We start from the raw sequence: 20,740 nt of genomic DNA, 5'->3' as shown, positions 1-20,740 counted from the left end.
TGTTCTGTCCTAAACTGCATGTCCTCTGGTCAACAGCTCAACATGGCAGAGGAAAAGTGGGATGCTTCCAATTTGGGAGAGGTGATGAATAACTATTCAGTATTGTTTTGTAACTTCCTTCAGTAGAAAAGATGAGGAATGGGGTCCTCAACAAAGTTGAATATCAAGAGAAGTTGTCTTTCTAATGCAAAACACTCAGCCTTACTTGGGCCCACTTTTTCGGCTTTTCTTTAGGAAGTTGCTCTGTAGCTAGTTATGCTATTACTTTAGTAGGTGAATCTCCCAAGTCTCTGGAAAGGGGCCAGCATTGAGAGTCTTTATGTAAGAGTAGTATTAGTATGAAGGATTCTTGGTTTGGGGCTTAGGTTGAACAGATCAAATGGACAAGGCCAGCAGTAGATAAAGTGTGTGGCAGTAGCACAGGGGATAATTCACACTCAAGCTGTTTTTTTGTGGAGGGTCCTCATTAGGACTGGCAGTGTTGTGGTCTGGATCAGAATCCTTCATGTTCGCCTAGATAACAGTGTATGTAACACAAATCCTTAAATCCCTCATCAGAAATCTTGGACAGCGTGCTGCACAGCAGTGAGCAAAGTTGAAAAGAAATATTGCTGTGTGAGAGACAGGCTTTGAAATGGGCTGAGGACTTTATAATCATAAAAAGTAGCTTATTTCACTTCCAGCAAATATTTATGTAAACTAGAGCCACTTGGAAGTTTTGAAATTATTGAAGGAAAACACAAAACAGAAAAAGCTTCTAAATTCAAAGGTGGACGCATTTGAACATAGCAACTTTTTCTCCTGGTGATTTGAATTTCCTAGGTCAGAGGATATGCCTTCTAGTCCCAAAGTATCTCTTACTGCTGTGGAAACGAATGAACGAATAACTGCTCAAGAACTTTTGCAAGGTGGACTGAAGATTCAGAAGTCACCAGAGCCTGAGGTTTTGTCAACTCAGGAAGACTTGTTTGACCAGAGCAATAAAACAGGTACAAAGAGTAATTAGTTGCTGTAGCTACTCTTCTCCAAAGATCTAAACTTTATTTCTGTTCGGAGGCTACTATTTTAAGTTAAGGGCACTTTATGTGGATGTAGACTTGTTTGTAATATGGAAGGAAAATATGTTTCTAGCTGATTAATGAGAAAGGCTTTTTGGGAATGATTGCTGTTTAACATTTTAACATAATTTTCTCTCTGTTGTAGATGGAGATATTGAGGATTAATAATATAGTAAATTTAATATTATGGACAGATTAGCTATTTCTGTCCTCATAGATCTTCAGATCTTAAATATCATGATAATTAAGTGTAAGTTTTCATAATCACCTGGACAACAGTCTACATACTCATCTATCGGAAATAGGAAGTTATGGCCTAGCAGAAAGAACATAAAACTTAGAAGACTGGAATGGTTTTTGTTTCACATTTTGTTAACTTCCACCACTCCTCCATTCTGAAACCTGACAGAGCCAGAGAGCTTCGGTAACAACCAGCAAAATATGTGTTGGTTATAAGGAGGGAAGAAGAGAAGGTTATATTCCTTTACTGTGCTGTGAATATGTGCAAGACATTCAAAGGGTCACCAGGAAAACTTTTTTGGTAAAGCTGTAAGGTTGTTTTTAAGAAATTCCTTTTATTTTATTTTATTTTATTTTTATTTATTTTTTTAAAGATTTTATTTATTTGAGAGAGAGAATGAGAGACAGAGAGCATGAGAGGGAGAAGGAGACTCCCTGCTGAGCAGGGAGCCCGACGTGGGACTCAACCCCGGGACTCCAGGATCATGACCTGAGCTGAAGGCAGTCACTTAACCAACTGAGCCAGCCAGGCGCCCCTAATTTTATTTTATTTTTTAAAAAAGATTTTATTTATTAGGGAGTGTGCGTGCGCATGCATGAGCTGGGGGTGAGGGGGAAGGGAGGGAGAGGGAGAAGTGGACCCCCCCACTTGCTGAGCAGGGAGCCCAAGGTGGCTCTGATCCCAGGACCCTGAGATCATGACCTGAGCCTACCAGGCACCCCAAGAAATTCCTTTATACATGGGATTAATGCAGCTGATACTCCCATCTGTTGCTGAGGAAAAGGGACTAACAGGAGATTCTTCATAATATAAATCAATAATGGCTGCTCATATATCCTTTTACTAATGCATTAGTATTTTCTGTTTCCTTTGAGGAGGCTCAGGCTCTAATCTTAAAAATTGCTGCATTCATATCATCAGGTGTTTTTTTTTTTTAAGATTTTATTTATTTGTCAGAGAGAGCACAAGCAGGGGGAGCGGCAGGCAGAGGGAGAAACAGGCTCCCCCCTGAGCATCAGATCCTGATGTGGGACTCCATCCCAGGACCCTGGGATCATGACCTGACCTGAAGGCAGAAGCTTAACCGAATGAGCCACCCAGGCATCCCTGTATCATCAGGTGTTACATGTATTGTTTTGACTTCTCCCTACTGCATCATGGCCTGAGCTTTACTTGGAATAAAAGGCTCACTGTTTTATAATAGAAGCTTCACAAGAAAGAAGAGCAGCCAAGCAGAGGTACTAGGATTCTGCCTTTTTCCTCCAAGCTTTGATCATGATAGAAAGGACTAAGGAGAGGCACCTGGGTGGCTCAGTTGGTTAAGCACCTGCCTTCAGCTCAGGTCATGATCCTAGAGTCCTGGGATCGAGGCCCTCATCGGGCTCCCTGCTCAGCAGGGGAGTCTGCTTCTCCTTCTCCCTCTGCCCCTGCTCCTGTACTCTTGCTCACTCAAATAAATAAAATCTTAAAAAAAAAAGACAGGAATCTTTTTTGTCAATTCTATATTAAAGAAACCCATAATTTAGGGCGCCTGGGTGGCTCAGTCGGTTAAGCATATGACTTTGGCTCAGGTCATGATCCTGGGGTCTTGGGATTGAGCCCTGTGTTTACTCTGTGCTGCTCTGTGCTCAGCACAGTCTGCTTGTCCCTCTCCCTCTGCCCCTCCCTTCCGCTTATGCGCATGTTCTCTCTTTCTCTCAAAGAATAAATTCTTTTTTTCTGTGATGATATTTTTATTGCAAGTCTGCTAAGAATATAGTTCTTACAGTTTCTTTGAACTTACCCCCAGTTCCAACTAATTTCCCTTATCCTTCTTACTTTTTCTAGTAAATGAATAAAATCTTAAAAAAAAAAACTAACCCATAATTTAGTAGGGAGGGTGGCATTGAATCGTCACTCGGGATTTGTGTTAGCATCCATTCCATTGACTCTACTACTACAGTTAGGAAACAATTTCTGCTATCTTGGAACATGGTTGGAAACATGGATATTACTCTTTTTGCTGTACTCAGTGGCTTGCTTCCTTTTCCTTTCCTTTTCTTCCTTTCCTTCTTTCTTTTTTAACACAACTCAGTAATGTCAATCTGAGAAGCATATGCAACTAGAATTTCTCTCTCTCTCTCTTTTTGAAAAATAGCTTCTGATGGTTGCTCTACTCCTTCAAGGGAAGAAGGTGGATGTTCTCTGGTTTCCACACCTGCCACCACTCTGCACCTCCTACAGCTATCTGGTCAGAGGTCCCTTGCTCAGGAGAGTCTTTCCACGTAAGTAAGCCTAAAATAGCTCTGTCAAGGAGGGTCTTAGGCTAAGGTTGAAAGAGCTAAAATCGTCTACTAGTCCAGAGTTCTTAAAATCAAAAGACAAACTCCAGGCTTTAGAATTGGGTTAAGAACTTAGTGGACCTATTGAAGGCAGGTAGCTCTGCTCTCCTGTTTTGAGGTTTTATAATAGTAGCCCAAAGGTTTCACTAGGAAGAAACTGCCCAGTTATGTTCTCTTACACATCCAAAATGAGCATTCTCCTTCTCCATTTGACCAGCAGTTCTTTCCATTTAGCAGCATAGGGGTGGAGAAATAGGTCAACTAGAGTTGACAGTAGTTAGAGTTCTTTATTTCTCTGTTATGGCAAAGAAGTTTGCTTTTTTTTTTTTTTAATAAAAATGTGCATGATCTTTCTAATTAGGCAAAAAATGGTGTTAATATTTTTAATCTCAGTTCTGCAGATGAGTTTATTTTTTAGCACTTTCTCTTTGTAATCATGATGTTCTTTTGTCTGATTGTTTACTTATAATCTTATGGCTTTATCTTTTTTTTTTAATTCTGATTTTGGATATGTTTGGTATGAGAAATAGTTGTTTAAGTATTATTCATGATTCTTCCACCAACCTCTGGTAGCTGTTTGAGAGATTGCTAATAAGATTTGTCTGAATGACTGAGGTAGTTTTGCTATTAAAATTAAAAAACAAATGCAAAACTGTGGCTGTGGTAAAATAACCTGTTAATTCTCTCTTTATATAAAGGAATTCCTCCGATCTTGTTGCTCCTTCCCCTGATGCTTTCCGATCTACCCCTTTTATCGTTCCTAGCAGTCCCACAGAGCAAGAAGGGAGAAAAGGTGAGCTCTCTTGATCTGTCTGTTGATCTCAGAAGAGGAGGAGCACTTTTGCCTTGCAAAACGTACTGTTTCTTTATTTGTTTGAACACCATGACACCATTCAGTAAGACTCATGTCTGACTCACCTTCAGGGATGTGGCCTAGTGTAAAGTGCTCTCCTTAGTGCCCTGCTCTTCTAGCACTGATTCTTAAGACAATTCTGTATTGTTGATTTAATTGTTAAAAAGATCCTTAAGGCAAAATTTTTATGCTTTTAAGGTTAAACTCAAAGTAGTATATTATAGCAGTATATTAGTGAAGAACTGGGTTTATTACTAATAGCCCAGTAGTTTGCAGCAACATGTTGACATGCTTCTGGTGAAAGGAAACCAAAAATTGTTTCTTTTGCTCTTCAAAGGTGACTTTTGCTATCATCAAAGCAGTTTTAGCCAAGGAGTGGCTAGGAGTAGGTGGTAGAAATTTTGACTTCATTCACATCTCCTTTGAGGACCTAGTGATTTTATATTACTTTATTCACAAGAAAGAATTCCTTTTGAACTTAATTTATTTCACTATCTAAACCTCTTTTACTCTGTCCTAGTCTCATATCCAGTCACTCAAGATATTCCTTTTTTTTAAAGGATTTATTTATTTTGAGAGCGAGAGCGCACATGCACAGGGGGAGGGGCAGAGAGAGAGGGAGAGAAAGAATCTGAAGCAGCCTCCTGCCCAGTGCAGAGCCTGACACAGGGCTCAATCTCATGATTCTGAGATCATGACCTGAGCTGAAATCAAAAGTCGGATGTTTGTCTGACTGAGCCACGCAGGTGCCCCAGTCAGTCAAGATATTTTTAAGTTCCTACTACTTTTTTTTTTCCTTAAGAATTTTATTTATTTGTCAGAGACAGAGAGCACAGGTAGGGGGAGTGGCAGGCAGAGGGAGAAGCAGGCTCCCTGCTGAGCAAGGAGCCCAATGTAGCACTCGATCCCAGGACCCTGGGATCATGACGTGAGCCAAAGGCAGATGCTTAACTGACTGAGCCACCCAGGTGTCCCCCCCCCCCTTTTTTTAAAGATTTAAAGTTCCTACTACTACTACATGAGACCTTTTCCAATAAATTTCGTGATTTTCTCTTTTTCATTCTTTCATTTACCAGTAATGGTATAATAGCTAATATTTATTGAGCACTTAGTGTATGCCAGGCACTGTTTTGTGTACTTCTCTTTGGTCCTAGGTGCTTTTTTTGTTTTTTTCATTTTTCACTGAACTCTCACAACACCCAAGAAGTAGGTGTTACTTTTATCTCCATTTTACAGATGAAGAAACAGAGTCACAGAATTCATAATTAGTAAGTCATAGAGGTAGGATTTGAACTCAGTCAGCTGCCTCCAGAGCCTGTGGTCTTATCTGTTGTTTACCTGCCTCCTATGATACCCTGCTGTCTCTCGAGTGATGTAAATATAGAAGTATGTTTAACTGTTTTTCAGGTGCAGTTTACCCGTGACAAAATTTAATCTTTCTTTTGCCACTAAGTTTGTGTCTGGCTGTCTTGAAATCAGTTGTAGGTATCCAAATGGACTAGTATAATTTTAAGCATAACGTGATTAATGATGTCTTTAGTGAAGAATAAAAGTGAATCAATTCTATAAAAAAATCCTAAAGCAAGTTAAGTTTGATTTATACTTAAAATCATTTCTTCTATTCATAGTGTGAACATTGAAGATACATAAAAATGATTACATTAAATATACTTTCTCCCTGACTGTAAAATAATTAATACTCACTGTAGAAAGATTGGAAAGCATATAGGAAAGTAATAAGAAAATAAAAATCATGTGGATGTTGCAATCCAGCTATAATTAGTATTAGGATATATTTCCTTTCAAAGTGTTTTTTATGCATAAAGAAGTATTTTACACACTTGGAATTATGGTATGTATATGAGTTGGTGTTCTTTTTATTTTAATATATTGTATTTTCTCCTTTCAGTTGTATTTTAAATTTAATGTATTTGCTTAATATGTGCCTGTTTGTGTGTCTGTATTTGCTTGCTTTCTTCCTTTTTCTTTCTAAAATTATTTAAAGCCTTTTTATATGTAGTGCTTAGAACAATAGGTCTTTAATAAGTGCTTTGTCATGGTGAGCGAGATCAAAAGGCCTAATGAAAATACTTAACACAGCTGTAGTAGTGTACTAAAGACCTATAGCACCAGATTTGCAACCTAGCATTAGACTGGAATGTGAGGTTGAAGTCAAGCAAAGCAGCAGGCGTAGGTATTGAGGTGAGGTCTAGCCAGTACAATGAGTGTATATTGCAGTGAGAAACCTAGTGGCATAAATAATTTGTGAGAGTGGTCTAGAGGGAAGCCTGTTTGGGGTCAAGTTGTAAAATAGGGGGAAGGGAGTCGTTGAATAGCTGTTGGGTAGCTACTGAGCTAGCCAGATGGGTTCTGCGAAAGAGCCTGTTAGCCTACAGGTGGGTAGTATATTGTGGGAAAGAAGTGGGGAGGTGGTGGTGGGGTGTGTGTGTGCGTGTGTGTTTGTGTGCGCGCGCGTGTGTGCGCATGTATACTTTCCCCCTGGGCAATTTGTCTCCTGATTAGTGGCTTGGTACTTCGTTCTTTGATAAATCACTGCTGTTGGCATTGATAGATTTTTTTCCTTCTGTATTTGTCCTGGCATTCATCTCTCTGTGCTTAGCAGTTGTTAATGCAAATATAATGAGTTCATAAATAAGTAGATATTGGAGTGATGAACAAGTTCTGCTTTTCAGGCCTGTGGCAGAATATACAATGGTTAATTAGATGACATTAATCTGGATGTTCCTATGCCAAATATGAAAGACTGAGTAGGGAAAAGGGGTTCCGAGGAGCTGAATTAATTTAATGTTTCATATGGATGAGTGGATATCCCCAGATGAACCCCATTTTCATCTATATCTGAGGATTTTGGGAGTGTGGACCTTCCTGCTCCCAGGGGAAGAAAGTATTACTAGATTTCTCTGATTCAATCTACTGTTAATGTATCTGCTTTTCTGAAAATTAAATCACAATTTTTTTAGGAATGGAAATTTCTGTAATACAGTTATTACTAGTGTTATTGGAACATGAGTGATATTGATGAGTGCTTATTTCTCCATTTGTTTTTCCTGTTTTAAACCAGATGAGCCAATGGACATGTCAGTGTTAGCAGAAGGAAAAGGAGAGTCTTTTGAGAAGAAACTCCAGGATGAAGAACCAGTGGAGATAGAAAACCCCCATCTCCCACCTGAGCCCACTCTATCCCCCCAAGCGTCAACACCAGTATCTCAGAGCACACCAGTCTTTACTCCTGGGTCACTTCCTATCCCATCACAGCCTGAGTTTTCTCATGTGAGTATTGTAGAAAGAGTGTTTTCCTTCTAATGTTTGTTTGTTTTTCTTAATCTTTGAGATATAATTTATAAATCATAAAATTCACCCATTTTAAATGTGTAATTTAGTGATACTTAGTACATTTACGGTACAGAGTTGTGCAGCTGTCATCACAGTCTAGTTTTAGAACACTTCCAGAGTCACTTAAGTTTAAATTTTGTATTATGTCTTTAGCTTTTTGAAAATGTTAGTGCAAATTGAAGGAAGTGTTAATCATAATTCTACTGTAACATACTACTATCATTTTTGTCTTTCCACGTGCCTACTTTTTTTTTTTAAATGAAGTTGTTTATAGTGAACATATAACTTTAATCTTCTTTTTCCAGATAACATTGCATCATAATGATTTTTCAGTGTTACATAGTCTTCATACTACCTCTTCCTTTTTCTTTTGTTAGGATTTATTTATTTGAGAGAAAGTGAGTGTGTGTGCATGGGGAAAGGCACAGGGAGAGGGAGAGAATCAGACTTCACAAAGTGCAGAGCCCATGAGCCAAAATCAAGAGTCAGATGCTTAACTGACTGAGCCACCCAGGTGCCCCCATACCACCTTTTTGAAACTTGTGTAGTATTTCTCTGAGTGGATGTACCGTAAGCAAATTAATCACTCCTGGACGGAGGGTATCAAGATGGTTTTTAGTTTTTGAATGAGAAGTTTTCTTCTAAAAGCAAGGGAAAACTAACATCTCTTTTGTGTCATTCTAAGTTTAAATATTAAAAAAAGAAAATGCAGGTTTTATTCATAGTGAATTGAAGGTCCTTAACTAAATCTGAGTATATTATATGTTCAATCTAAATGCCTCTTCTTTTTTTTTTTTTTTAAAGATTTTATTTGAGAGAGAGAGCATGAGAGGGCAGAGGGTCGCAGGGAGAAACAGACTCCCCACTGAGCCGGGAGGCCAATATGGGACTCGATCCTGGGAGCCCAGGATCATGACCTGCACTGAAGGCAGTCGCTCAACCAACTGAGCCACCCAGGCGCCCAATGCCTCTTCTTATAAGACTGTAATTGGGGGGATTATTTTAGTGTTCCTGGGAGAACTTCTTTCATGCCTTTCAATTTGTGGGTATCGTACCAAAAGTTTATATTTAAAAATGAGCAGTAGTGAAATATACTATAAATTTAGTGTAGAGGAGACAGTAGGAAGAAAAGTATAATTGCGGGGTGCCTGGGTGGCTTAGTTGGTTAAGTGTCTGCCTTTGGCTCAGATCAGGATCCCAGGGTCCTGGGATCGAGCCCGCATCGGGCTCCCTGCTCAGTGGGGTGCCTTCTTCTCCGTTTCCCTCTGTGCTCTCTCTCTCTCTCTCTTTTACTCACTTTCTCTTTCAAATAAAATCTTAAAAAAAAGATAAAGAAGTTTAATTGCTTTCTGGAATTTTTAAAACTTGTGTGTTTTATGCCAGTCATTAGAAGTAATTTGGTAGAGTGCTTAAGAACGATTCTGGGGTCAGAACTTCCTAGACTTAGTCCTGGCTCTGTGAGTACTGCTGTTATCATTTGAAACTGAGCCTCAGTTTCCTCATGAAATCAAATGGGAGTATGGATACTACCTACCTCATAGGGTAGTTGTGACGGTTACATGTGCCTAGGTTAGTGCTTTGCATGTGTAAATACTCCAGAATGGTTAGCTTTGCTGGTAGTGAAAGAGTAAAGACATGGTTACCTAGAGGTGAAGTCAGTGTTCAACCACCATACATCTTTTAGTTTTTGTTTTTCTGTGAAAGTTGTACGTGAACATATATAGTTTTAAAGAATCATCAGAATTTAGAGATGAGCTATAAGCATTGACCAAGAGCAGTGAGAAGAATTTTCTAAAAAAGGTAGCTGATATGAAGGAGACAAGGTACAGATGTTTATCAGTGACCAAACAGGACTTGTATGGAAATGTATGTCTTTGCAAAGGTATCCCTACCAGGAGAAGTGAAGCCTGGCCACAAAGGGATAACTGAGTTTTTGAAGAACAAGGGACTATTGAAGAAATTGCTTTACCTTCAGCATTTACCAATGACCTTCAGAGGCATCTTTTAAAACCAGCAATGAAAATTTGAGACAAATGAGTGATGTTGAACATAGTTCAAAGGTCCTTCGAACCTAAGATGACTTAGATTTCTTTGGATTTATATTTTAAAATGCCTCAGTCAGTACAGTGTGGTCCATGTCTCCTAAAAAAAAAAAAAATTCAAGTACCTTTACAAATCTCTCAAGAATACCTTAACAGTTTTTATGTTAAGTCTTTGTTTTTACTTTTTTTTTTTTTTAGATTTTATTTATTTATTTAACCGAGAGACACAGCAAGAGAGGGAACACAAGCAGGGGGAGTGGGAGAGGGAGAAGCAGGCCTCCCGCCGAGCAGGGAGCCCGATGTGGGGCTCGATCCCAGGACCCTGCAGACACTTAACAACTGAGCCACCCAGGCACCCAAGGCTTCGTTTTTACTTAATAAACGCTTATAAAAGCCAATAAAGAAGTCAGATGGTTAAAACAAGATCTCTCCTCACCCTACCCAGAGACAACTACTTTCAGTTCCTTAAGCTTTTTCTTGTGTTATTTATCTCCATTAACTCTGTATATCATGATTTTATTTTTACACATTCTTTCTATTTTTATTTTTTATTTTTTTTTAAGCTTTTATTTATTTGTCAGAGAGAGAGAGTGCCTGAGCACAAGCAGGGGGAGCGGCAGGTAGAGGGAGAGGGAAAATCAGGCTTCCCGCTGAGCAGGGAGCCTGGTAATGGGACTTGATCCGAGGATGACTAGATCCCTGGGATCACAACCTGAGCCAAAGGCAGATGCTTAACTGTCTGAGCCACCCAGATGTCCCTCATGCATTCTTTAAAAAAGTTTTTAGCAGTGCTTGGGTGGCTCAGTCGGTTAAGTGTCTGACTTAATTTGACTTAGGTCATGATCTCAGGGTTATGAGATCTCAGGGTTAGGAGCCCAGTGTCAGGCTCCACATCCAGCTTAAGATTCTCTCCCTCTCCCTCTGCCCCTGCCTGGCCCCCCGAAAAATTTTTTTAGCTAATTCCCCATCTTTCCAGTATAGTTACATCATAATTTTGTTTAAATGATTATCGAAATTACATTATTATGAATGCTGTTATTATAAACACTATTCAAAGCAGAATCTGTGGAATATTATTATTTTTCATGTTTGCATAATTTCTTATTTTCTCTGGAATTGATAATATAGTCTTTTTCATTTGTTCAGTTTTCTACAAATTTCTCACTTCATCAGCCCTAGGCTCTCCACCAATTTTCAAAATCTCTTTTCAAGATGTTTGAGGGCCTCAAACTTTATCTCTGGAGAAACCTCTTTTTGAGACTCCTGATTTATAATTTTTTTTTTTTTAGATTTTATTTATTTAAGAGAGAGAGAAAGGGAGCACATAGGGAGAGAGAGAAGCAGACTCCCCACCAAGCAGGGAGCCCGATGTGGGGCTCGATCTCAGGACCCTGAGATCATGACCTGAGCTGGAGGCGGACACTTAACCGAGTAAGCCACTCAGGCGCCCCTCCTGATTTCTAATCTCTACTGTTTTCTTCTATGCCTGGTGCATTACTCACCTCCTTTTCACCGCAGTCCTAAGAGGTTGTCCTTACTGTCTTTGCATTGGATTCTTTCTAGGCTCCATGTCTTGCCTGGTTTAGTCATTTTAGTGGAGGACATACTCTTTAGTAGCATACTCTCTATTCTCATTCTTTATTTAAAGATTTTATTTATTTGAGAGAGAGAGCACACAAGCAGACTCCCCGGTGAGTGGGGAGCCTGATGCAGGGCTCAATCCCAGGACCCTGATCACGACCTGAGCTGAAGTCAGACACTTAACCGACTGAGCCACCCAGGTGCCCCTCTACTCTCATTGTTGACTCATAGTTCGTAGAAGTATAGAATTCTAGGTTGGAAATAACTCCTTTTAATTTTTGAAGGCATTTTTCCACTGTCTTCAAATTTGCAGTGTTGCTATTGAGAAGTGTGCAGCCAGTCTGATTTTGATCTTTAATATGTAAGCTGTTTTTCTCCTTACTGAAATCTTACAGGATTTACTCTTTGTCACTAGTGTTCTGAAATTTCCAAACCCATGGCACAGGTTCATTTTCATTGTATTTAGGGCAGTTGTTAAACCCTCTTAATCTAGAAATTCAGGTCCCTTCGGTTCAGGGAGATTTGTTTAATTTCTTCCCATTCGTTCTTTTTTAAAATTTTCCTTTACTAGAATACCTGTTTTTGGGATGTTGAAACTCCTAAAATAGTCCTGTAGTTTTTTTACTTTGTCTCCTACTTTACATTTCTCTCTTCAATTTTTTTTTTAAGATTTTATTTATTTGACGGAGAGCGAAAGAGCTTTAATTTTAATTAAGTTAAAAAAAGATTATAAATCAGAAGGGGCAGAAGGAGAGGGAGAAGCAGAAGCAGACTCCCTGCTGAGCAGGGAGCCCGATGCAGGGCTCGGTTCCAGGACCCAGAGATAAAGACCTGAGCTGAAGTCAAATGCTTAACTGACTGAACCACCCAGGTGCCCCTCACCATTTTTTAAAGTGTATAATCCAATGGCTTTTAGTATATTCACAGAATTGTGTCGCCACAGTCTAATTTTAGAACATTTTCATCTCTCCCCTTCCCTCCAAAAGACCCCATGCCCATTAGCAGTCACTTCTATTTCCCCCATACCCAGCCCTAGCCAACCACTAATTTATTCTATGTCTCTATAGATTTGCCTGTTCTGGACATTTCATAACTGGAATTATACAACATGTAGTCTTTTGTGGTTGGTTTCTTTAAATTAGCATGTTTTCACAGTTTATTCACATTGTGACATGTATCAGAACTCCATTCCCTTTTTTTTTCCCATTCTTTTTTATTCTGAATAGTACTACATTCTATGTATATAGTACATTTTATTCATCATTTGATGGACATTTGGGTTGTTTCCCATTTTTGCTTATTGTGAATCATGCTACTATGTACATTCATGGACAAGATTTTGTGTGGACATATGTTTTTATTTCTCTTGTATATGCCTAGGAATGCAGTTGCTGGGTTCAATCTTCTTTTGACCTTTCTGAGTTACTAATTTCTACTTCTGGATTTTTAATTTAGATACTATTTTTTCTCTGATGTTCTTTCATCAGAAATAGCATGTTGTCTTGTTTTATGGGTATACTATCTTACCTGCTTCAGGATGTTATTAATAGTTTTTTTGAGAAATTTTCTCTTCCCTGCAATAGTCGCTATTTCTTCAAATAGATTTTAGTTAGTTTTGATGTTTGACTTTGAAATTGAAGGGTTTCCTCAAGTGTCTGATAATCCTTGATTGCTTTAAGAGTACAATACCAGAACACTGATTAGAAGTTCTGAACTAACTGGTGGTTGATACTTATTTCTGGGATTCACTGTAATGTGATGGGCTGGGCAATTTTGGTGATCCCCCTAGTATCAGTATCTTGATTTGTTTCAGCATGGTCAGGTTCCCCAGAAAAATTTCTAATCTCCTGTCTCCTGTTTGCCATTGTTCTAGAAGTCTGTTGATGGAAGAGGGCTGGGGGTGTTGGGAGGCATGTGCAGGTTCCATTTAGTATGTAAATTTTCATTTAATTTCTCTGTTTTCAGTATGGTACTTTCTGATAACTGTGCCTCTTTCTCTTCATGGATGCTCTATTTTATTCCAGGGCAGAGGAGGGTCAGGGAGTGAGGATCTGAGAGTTGAACTGCTGCTTCTTCTTCCCTTTTTTTTTTAAAGTTTATTTTTTTATTTTTATTTTTTTTAGTAATCTCTGTACCCATCTTGGGGCTTGAACTCACTACCTCAGATATCAAGAATCACATACTCTTCCACCTAAGCCAGCCAGGCGCCCCTGAACTGCTTCTTAAATAGCTTTCCAATCAGTCCTTCTGTTTCTAGCTCCACCTTCACCACCACTTCCAGAGTCACCTGGTGCTGCTGCCAAGTCCTGAATCTTTTTTGGGGCATGGTGGTTCTGTGGTGTAATTTGGGTTGCTTCTTGGCTTTCTCTACTACTGGATTAGAATTCAGCTTTCACTAGTCTGTGAGATAGATGATCACTCTTCCAAAATTTTGTTGCAGTTACATTTCTTGAAAATTCATGTTTTAAAAAAAAATTTACTCTTGCTTAGTGGGGTTTTGGAAAAGGGTTAAGGTAAATGTGTGTATTAAATCCACTGTTTTAATTTTTTGTCCTTATCAAACTTCTTACATTTTATTCTTAATGGCTAACTTTTGCACATCTGTTATTTATTCTGTACCTTGATTCCTGGAGTCCAAGTCAACCTAATTTTGATGTTGTAAGATATAAATATTTATGAGATAAATACTGATCAAAAGATAATTGGGATACAGGTAATTTTGTGTATTTTTTTCTTTCTTAATATATTTGTTAATTGCATAGCCTCTTTGACCCTTCACTAGGATGTAAGATATGGAGAGAGGATTAGTAGAATATAGTTTGATACTTGACACTTTTTTCATTTTTGACATACATGTTAATTTGGGGGATGACAAATTAGATTACAGATGACTGTATGAATAGCTCTTAAGCTCTCTATATATGAGACCAGTTTTTGACTGGTGGGTACTATGGATTTAGGTCTGTACTGAATCTAGACTTAAAGATGGACTCATATTGAGCGTAGTCCTTACAGTTCTCCATCACTCTTTATCCAGAGCCCTGGGGAATTTCTGTTCACTTAGCTCACTTATTCTGACCAGGCCTCCAGGGAGACTCAGCACTGTGCATTATTATGGGCCAGACACTCAGAGACTAGATCCAGGCAGTCTTTAGGAAGTACAGCTTGTTGATAGGCTGGTTAGCCCCTGATTGAAGTTCTACATATATTGAATAAAAATCCTGTAAAAAATAAAATCGCACCAGTATTTACTGTGATAATGCTTATAAGGTATTCATGATAAGGGGGGCAGCTGCTTAATGGATATATGGTTTCCTTTTGGGGTGATGAAAATTTTTTGAACTAGATAGAGCTGCACTCCATTGTAAATAGGTGTTCACTCTGAAGTGGTTAATTTTCTGTTACGTGAATTTTACTTAAAAGATATTTGTAGTTTATTAGCAATGTCTTATATATAAGCCTTTGTAAAATGACTTTCTGTGGTAAGAAAAAATTACATATTTCTTTAGAGGATATCTAATATATAGATAAATGAAAGTAAGATCATCAGTTATCCTGGAGCACCTGGGTGGCTCATTTGTTAGCATCTGCCTTCGGCTCAGGTCATGATCTCAGGGTCCTGGGATCTAGTCGTGCGTCGGCCTCGCTGCTCAGTGGGGAGTCTGCTTTTCCCTCTCCCTTTGCCTGCTGCTCCCACTGCTTATGCGCTCTCTCTCTCTCAAATAAATAAAATCTTAAAAAAAAAAGAGAGAGATCATCAATTATCCTATCTCAGAAATAACTACTTTTAACCTTTTTATTTATATGTTTAAGAATACATTAAAATCATATAAACATGTATAAAAAGACTATAGTAAACTACGTATTCACTTTTTTCTTCACTGAAATAGAAACTTTCTATTTGGTGCATAGCCTGAATGTTTTCCTCTTTTAATATTCATAAAAGTAATTTTTAAAAAGATTTTATTTATTTATTTGACAGGGAGAGAGAGAGACGACAGTGAGAGAGGGAACACAAGCAGGGGGAGCAGGAGCGGGAGAGGGAGAAGCAACCTCCCTGCTGAGCAGGGAGCCTGATGCGGGGCTCGATCCCAGGACCCTGGGATCATGCCCTGAGCCAAAGGCAGATGCTAACGACTGAGCCATCCAGGTGCCCCTCATCAGTAATTTTATGTAGATAACACTCACATGATGGAATACTTTGTATCATAATTTTTAAATGAATCTCTTGGGGTGCCTGGCTGGCTCAGTCAGAAGAGCATGTGATTCTTGATCTCCGGGTTTTGAGTTTGAGCCCCACATTGGGTGTAGAGATTACTTACAAAAAAAAGTCTTTAAATCAATCTCCTATTATACATTTAAGGTGTTTTATATTGTTTCCTATTCTAAGTAATAAATTTGTGCTGTATAGTATTGTAGCTTAAGTCCCAGTTCCATCAAATCATTTCCCAGAAATGGAATTATTGGGCAAAGGGGTATATGAAGTTTCAAGGCTGCTGTTTATTGTCCTAGTGCCATTTAGAAATGTTGAGCCAGTTTTTACTCATACCTGAGAATCTCAAATTTATGACTTTTTATCATCTGAGATGGTAAACAGTGACCCCACACTTTGAAATATAAGCGGTTATGGAATATACAGAATGTTTGGCATCCTGTTTTGGTTTTCTCTTTCCCTTAAAAATCATAGGCAATTAATGCCTTACCAGCTATGTTAGAGTTATATAGCATTTATGTCAGGCAAAATAACACACTAAATGTAAGTTCTTATAAAAACATGTCTAAGCTTTGGGTTATTTTCTTTTTTTAATATTATGATATTTAAAATAAAATGCCATTTTAAGTGGATAGTTTGATGAATTTTGGTAGTTGTGTACAAATGTATAACCACCGCCATCAAAGTGTAGAACAGTTTCCTCACCCTAAGAAGTTTCTTCATAATCCTTTGCAGTTGATTCCTTCCCCGCACCCCACCCCCCACCCTAATCTCCTCTTCAACTTTAGGCAACTACTCTTCTGCCTCTGTCACTATAGTTTTTTTTTTTTTTTAGAATTTCATATAGTTGGAATCATAAAATGTATATGGTCTTCTGTGTTCTAGTTCTTTAGCTTAGCGTATTTTTGAGGTTCATTTGTATTACATGTATTAACATCTTATTCCTTTACATTGTTGAGTAGTATTCCATAATAGAGATAGTCACAATTTGTTTATTCAGCAGTTGACAAACATTTGAGTTGCTTCCAGCTTTGAACTGTTATGAATAATACTGCTATAAACGTTTGCATACACATCCTAGTGTGGACATAGGATTTTATTTCTCTTGGGTAAATACTTACAAGTGGAATTTCTGCCAGCAGTGTATGAGAGTTGCAGTTGTTCCACATCTCACCAACAGGATGTAGTCTTTTTAACCTCAGCCATCCTTGTTGGTATGTAGTGGTGTCTGTTGACCGATGATACTGTGAGCTTTGGATTGACATCTATTTTATGAATGCTAGCATATTTTGAAATAGTAGGAAGTAAAGTAAGTGTATATTCCCACACTGTGAGAACTGAAGTGGGCTGTGTAAGCATTTGTTCAAATGATTACTATGTAATTGAAGGCCCACCAAACATATGACATGATTTTAGTAGCTTGGTGATGTACAGTTAAATTTGTCTTCCTACCCTTGGAAGGATAAGTTAACATTGTTTTTGTTTATATTATGCTGATTCTAGATTAGTGGTTCACAGGAAAAGGAATAAACAGAATGACTTGTGTTGTTGAAAAGACTGATTTATGAGCTTTGTATTTCTGAGATATGGCCCTAGAGTTCTATAATTCTTGAACAATTGATTGAGAAATTTTAGGAATTCAAGGATTAGATATAAAAGAAATATTATGAACAAATGATTTATTTCTTTTTATTCCTCCTCAGGACATTTTCATTCCATCTCCAAGTTTGGAAGAACAGTCAAATGATGGGAAGAAAGGTGGAGATTTGCATAGTTCATCTTTGACTGTTGAGTGTTCTAAAACTTCAGAAATTGAATCAAAGAATACCACTGAGGATCTTGGGCTATCTTTGACAGGGGATTCTTGTAAGTTGATGCTTTCTACAAGTGAGTATAGTCAGTCCCCAAAGATGGAGAGCTTGAGTTCTCATAGGATTGATGAAGATGGAGAAAACACCCAGATTGAGGATACTGAACCCATGTCTCCAGTTCTCAATTCGAAACTTGTTCCTGCTGAAAATGATAATATCCTGATGAATCCAGCACAAGATGGCCAAGTAGAACTAAATCAGAATGATAAAACGAAGGGGGATGACACAGAAACCAGAGATGACATTGGTATTTTAGCCTCTGGCTGCAAAGGCAGAGAAGAGACTGTAGCAGAAGATGTTTGTATTGATCTCACTTGTGATTCAGGGAGTCAGGCAGTTCCTTCTCCAGCTACTCGATCTGAGGCACTCTCTAGTGTGTTAGATCAGGAGGAAGCTATGGAAATTAAAGAACATCATCCAGAGGAGGGGTCTTCAGGGTCTGAGGTTGAAGAAATCCCGGAGACTCCTTGTGAGAGTCAAGGAGAGGAGCCCAAAGAAGAAAATATGGAGAGTGTCCCATTGCACCTTTCTTTGACTGAAACTCAGTCCCAGGGGTTGTGTCTTCCAAAAGAAATCTCAAAACAAGAATGCCAGGAAGCTATGGAAGTTGAAACCAGTGTGATTAGTATCGATTCCCCCCAAAAGATTCCAGTACTTGACCAAGAATTGGAACATAAGGATCAGGAAGCGTGGGAAGAAGCTACTTCAGAGGATTCGAGTGTTGTCATTGTAGATGTGAAGGAACCATCTCCCAGAGTTGATGTTTCTTCTGAACCTTCAGAGGGAGTGGAGAAATGCTCAGATTCCCAGTCGTGGGAGGATGATGCTCCAGAAATAGAACCATGTACTGAGAATAGAACTGATGTCCAGGAAGGAAAGAGTGCAGAGTATGAAGGAGATCTGAAATCAGTGACTGCAGAAAAGGAACCTGTAGAAGGACACTCTCCACAACCTCCCTTGACTTTAGAGAGAGCAGATGATGCTCTGAGACCTGACCTGGAGATGCAGCAGGCTGAACCTCAAGAGAAAACTGATAACTCATTAACAAAAGACTCAAAAATAGCTAACACAAAGCAGCTGGGCTCTGGTGTAGAAGCCCAGGAGCTGGAGAAGGCCTCTGCTCATGCTTCACAAAGCTTCTGTGAAAGCTCTAGTGGTGAGTGTGCTTGTAAATTGTGTTTCCAACCAAATTATAATTTGGAATGGAAGGTAGGAGGGAACTATGCTTATGTCAGGGCGGAAAATTACCTTAGAATTATGTTTATGAATAGCCATTAATAGTTGGGAAATATAAAAATTTGCCTTGTGTTTTTCTTTTGTAGCTATAATTATTTGTGGAATCATCTGAGGTTTATCAGCTTTATAACTCAGGAATAATCAATATGAATTTTCTAAGTATTTAGAAATTGTATCAGTCTGTTGTTTTCTACCTAGGTCCCAACCATTTTTTATATTTTTGTATTTTGACAGTTGCCTTGAAATACAAGGATTTTTTTTTTATTATTATTACCATACATAGTAAAATATTCAGAACACTGTTAATGAGTGTACTGTTACTGGTTTTTTCCTCTTTTTGGGCATTAGGTAAGGTTCTAAATTTGGTTCAACATATATACATCTTAAACGTTAAACTGGAAAAGGAATTAGTTTGTGTTCTTTACCTATTTTATCTAAGACCAGAATGAGAATATAGATTGCTTTCTGAAATATTTGTAGAATTTTCTATATGACATTAGCTGAAAAGAATCCAAACTTTCTAAATGCCTACAGTTCATATAATTTAAAAACAAAACAAACTCCAAAAATAAAAAAATAAAAACAAGATACAAACTTAAGAAAACAAGCCTCTTGGGATATGGAAATGAGAAGCAGTATTTGGGCGTCATCACAGCTATTAATATGGGTGATCAGAACTTTTGGTGTCTTATACTTTCCTAGGTGTGATTATTAATAGTACTTTTTTTTTTTTAACTTTCAAAATTGCCCCTATTTATTAGGCATTAGGTTTTGTAAAGAGGACTTTTTTTTCCCCGCTTTTCAGAACAAGAAAATGTTATAGCCGAAAAAGAAGTTAAGGGTTATGGGTTCAGTTTCTTCTTTCTAAAGTCATGGCTAGTTAATAATTGAGGTGGGACTAGAACCTACATCTCCTGATTCTGAAGTCTCTGCTTTTTACTCCTGTACAACTGTGTAATGTAGTAGAATCTGACAAATTATGGCAACTATCTGAATAATCTGATACTTTGTATTGACTATTTTTGTAATTGTGTTACATCTAAATACTGTTGTTGACCTAGGCTAAGAAAGTATTAGGACCTATAGATTGTTTTAGTATAGTTACTTAGAAGGATTTTTTTTTTTAAAGCTTTTTTTTTTTAAGATTTTATTTATTAATGAGAGACAGAGGGAGAGAGAGAGAGAAGCAGAGGGAGAAGCAGGCTCCCAAGGAGCAGGGAGCCCGATGAGGGACTCGATCCCAGGAACCTGGGATCATGACCTGAGCCGAAGGCAGACGCTCAACCATCTGAGCCACCCAGGCACCCAGAAGGATTTTTTAAATTATCTTAGCAACCGTATGCAAAAGAAGCTTCTAACATTGGGATATTAGTTCTATCAGATTAACAGTATTCTCCATGAATTCTCGCTTACACTATTAATTGGCAGGGACGGTTTTTATAGTAGACATTGCCTTAGTAAAACTTACTTTACTAATACTTATCTAGATTGTTGAAAATACTAGTAAGTTATTTTCTGCTTCAAGATTTTAGTTTTTGAGCAAACTAAAAATAGTAAAGACAGTTGTTGAATTTGCCTCTAGAGTAAATCATTCAGGAGAGCATTGCTAGAAAAGAGAAAAAATTATTCTATACTTAAAATACAGTTGTTTAGTTGCTAAAGTTTAAGAGAGACTAATTTAAATGAGAGTAACCTAAAAAGTTAATGGTTCTTTAGTCTGGAAAGACAGAATGAAAGGTATGAATTGGTTGAGTCCCAGGTTTGTTTAATTAGATTTCTGTGTACTAAAGTTAGAAGGGTACTTTTGTTTTTTGTTAATAGCTTTATTGATTTAAAAAAAGATACATGCTTAATTGTGAAAGTTCAAACAGGAAAGAGAAGAGAGGGATTTGGTAGAGAAAAGGAGACAATCACTGTTAAGTGCCTGTATTTATAGATAACTTGGAGACCTCTTCAGACATCTGTTTAAG

General features: G+C 38.1%; 1 protein-coding gene across 4 annotated transcripts in view; it reads left to right on the top strand.

Annotated features, from left to right (window-relative positions):
* The window catches only part of TP53BP1 (tumor protein p53 binding protein 1), a 72,072-nt gene that overhangs the window by 12,289 nt on the left and 39,043 nt on the right, over positions 1 to 20,740 (top strand). For 3 of the 4 annotated variants that reach the window (XM_088024761.1, XM_028126626.2, XM_028126627.2), the window contains exons 8-12: positions 823 to 989; positions 3,437 to 3,563; positions 4,319 to 4,413; positions 7,556 to 7,764; positions 17,367 to 18,690. In XM_088024761.1, the coding sequence (XP_087880887.1) occupies positions 823 to 989; positions 3,437 to 3,563; positions 4,319 to 4,413; positions 7,556 to 7,764; positions 17,367 to 18,690 (1,922 nt within the window). Of the gene's footprint in view, positions 1 to 822; positions 990 to 3,436; positions 3,564 to 4,318; positions 4,414 to 7,555; positions 7,765 to 17,366; positions 18,691 to 20,740 lie in introns of those variants that run through there. The other variant, XM_088024762.1, reaches the window with a different exon arrangement.

The sequence above is a fragment of the Eumetopias jubatus genome, unplaced genomic scaffold (genome assembly GCF_037043125.1).
Source record: "Eumetopias jubatus isolate StellerSeaLion01/CBP00866 unplaced genomic scaffold, mEumJub1_p1.0 scaffold_7, whole genome shotgun sequence".
Lineage (NCBI taxonomy): Eukaryota > Metazoa > Chordata > Mammalia > Carnivora > Otariidae > Eumetopias > Eumetopias jubatus.
This window is presented reverse-complemented; position numbering and strand designations above follow the sequence as displayed.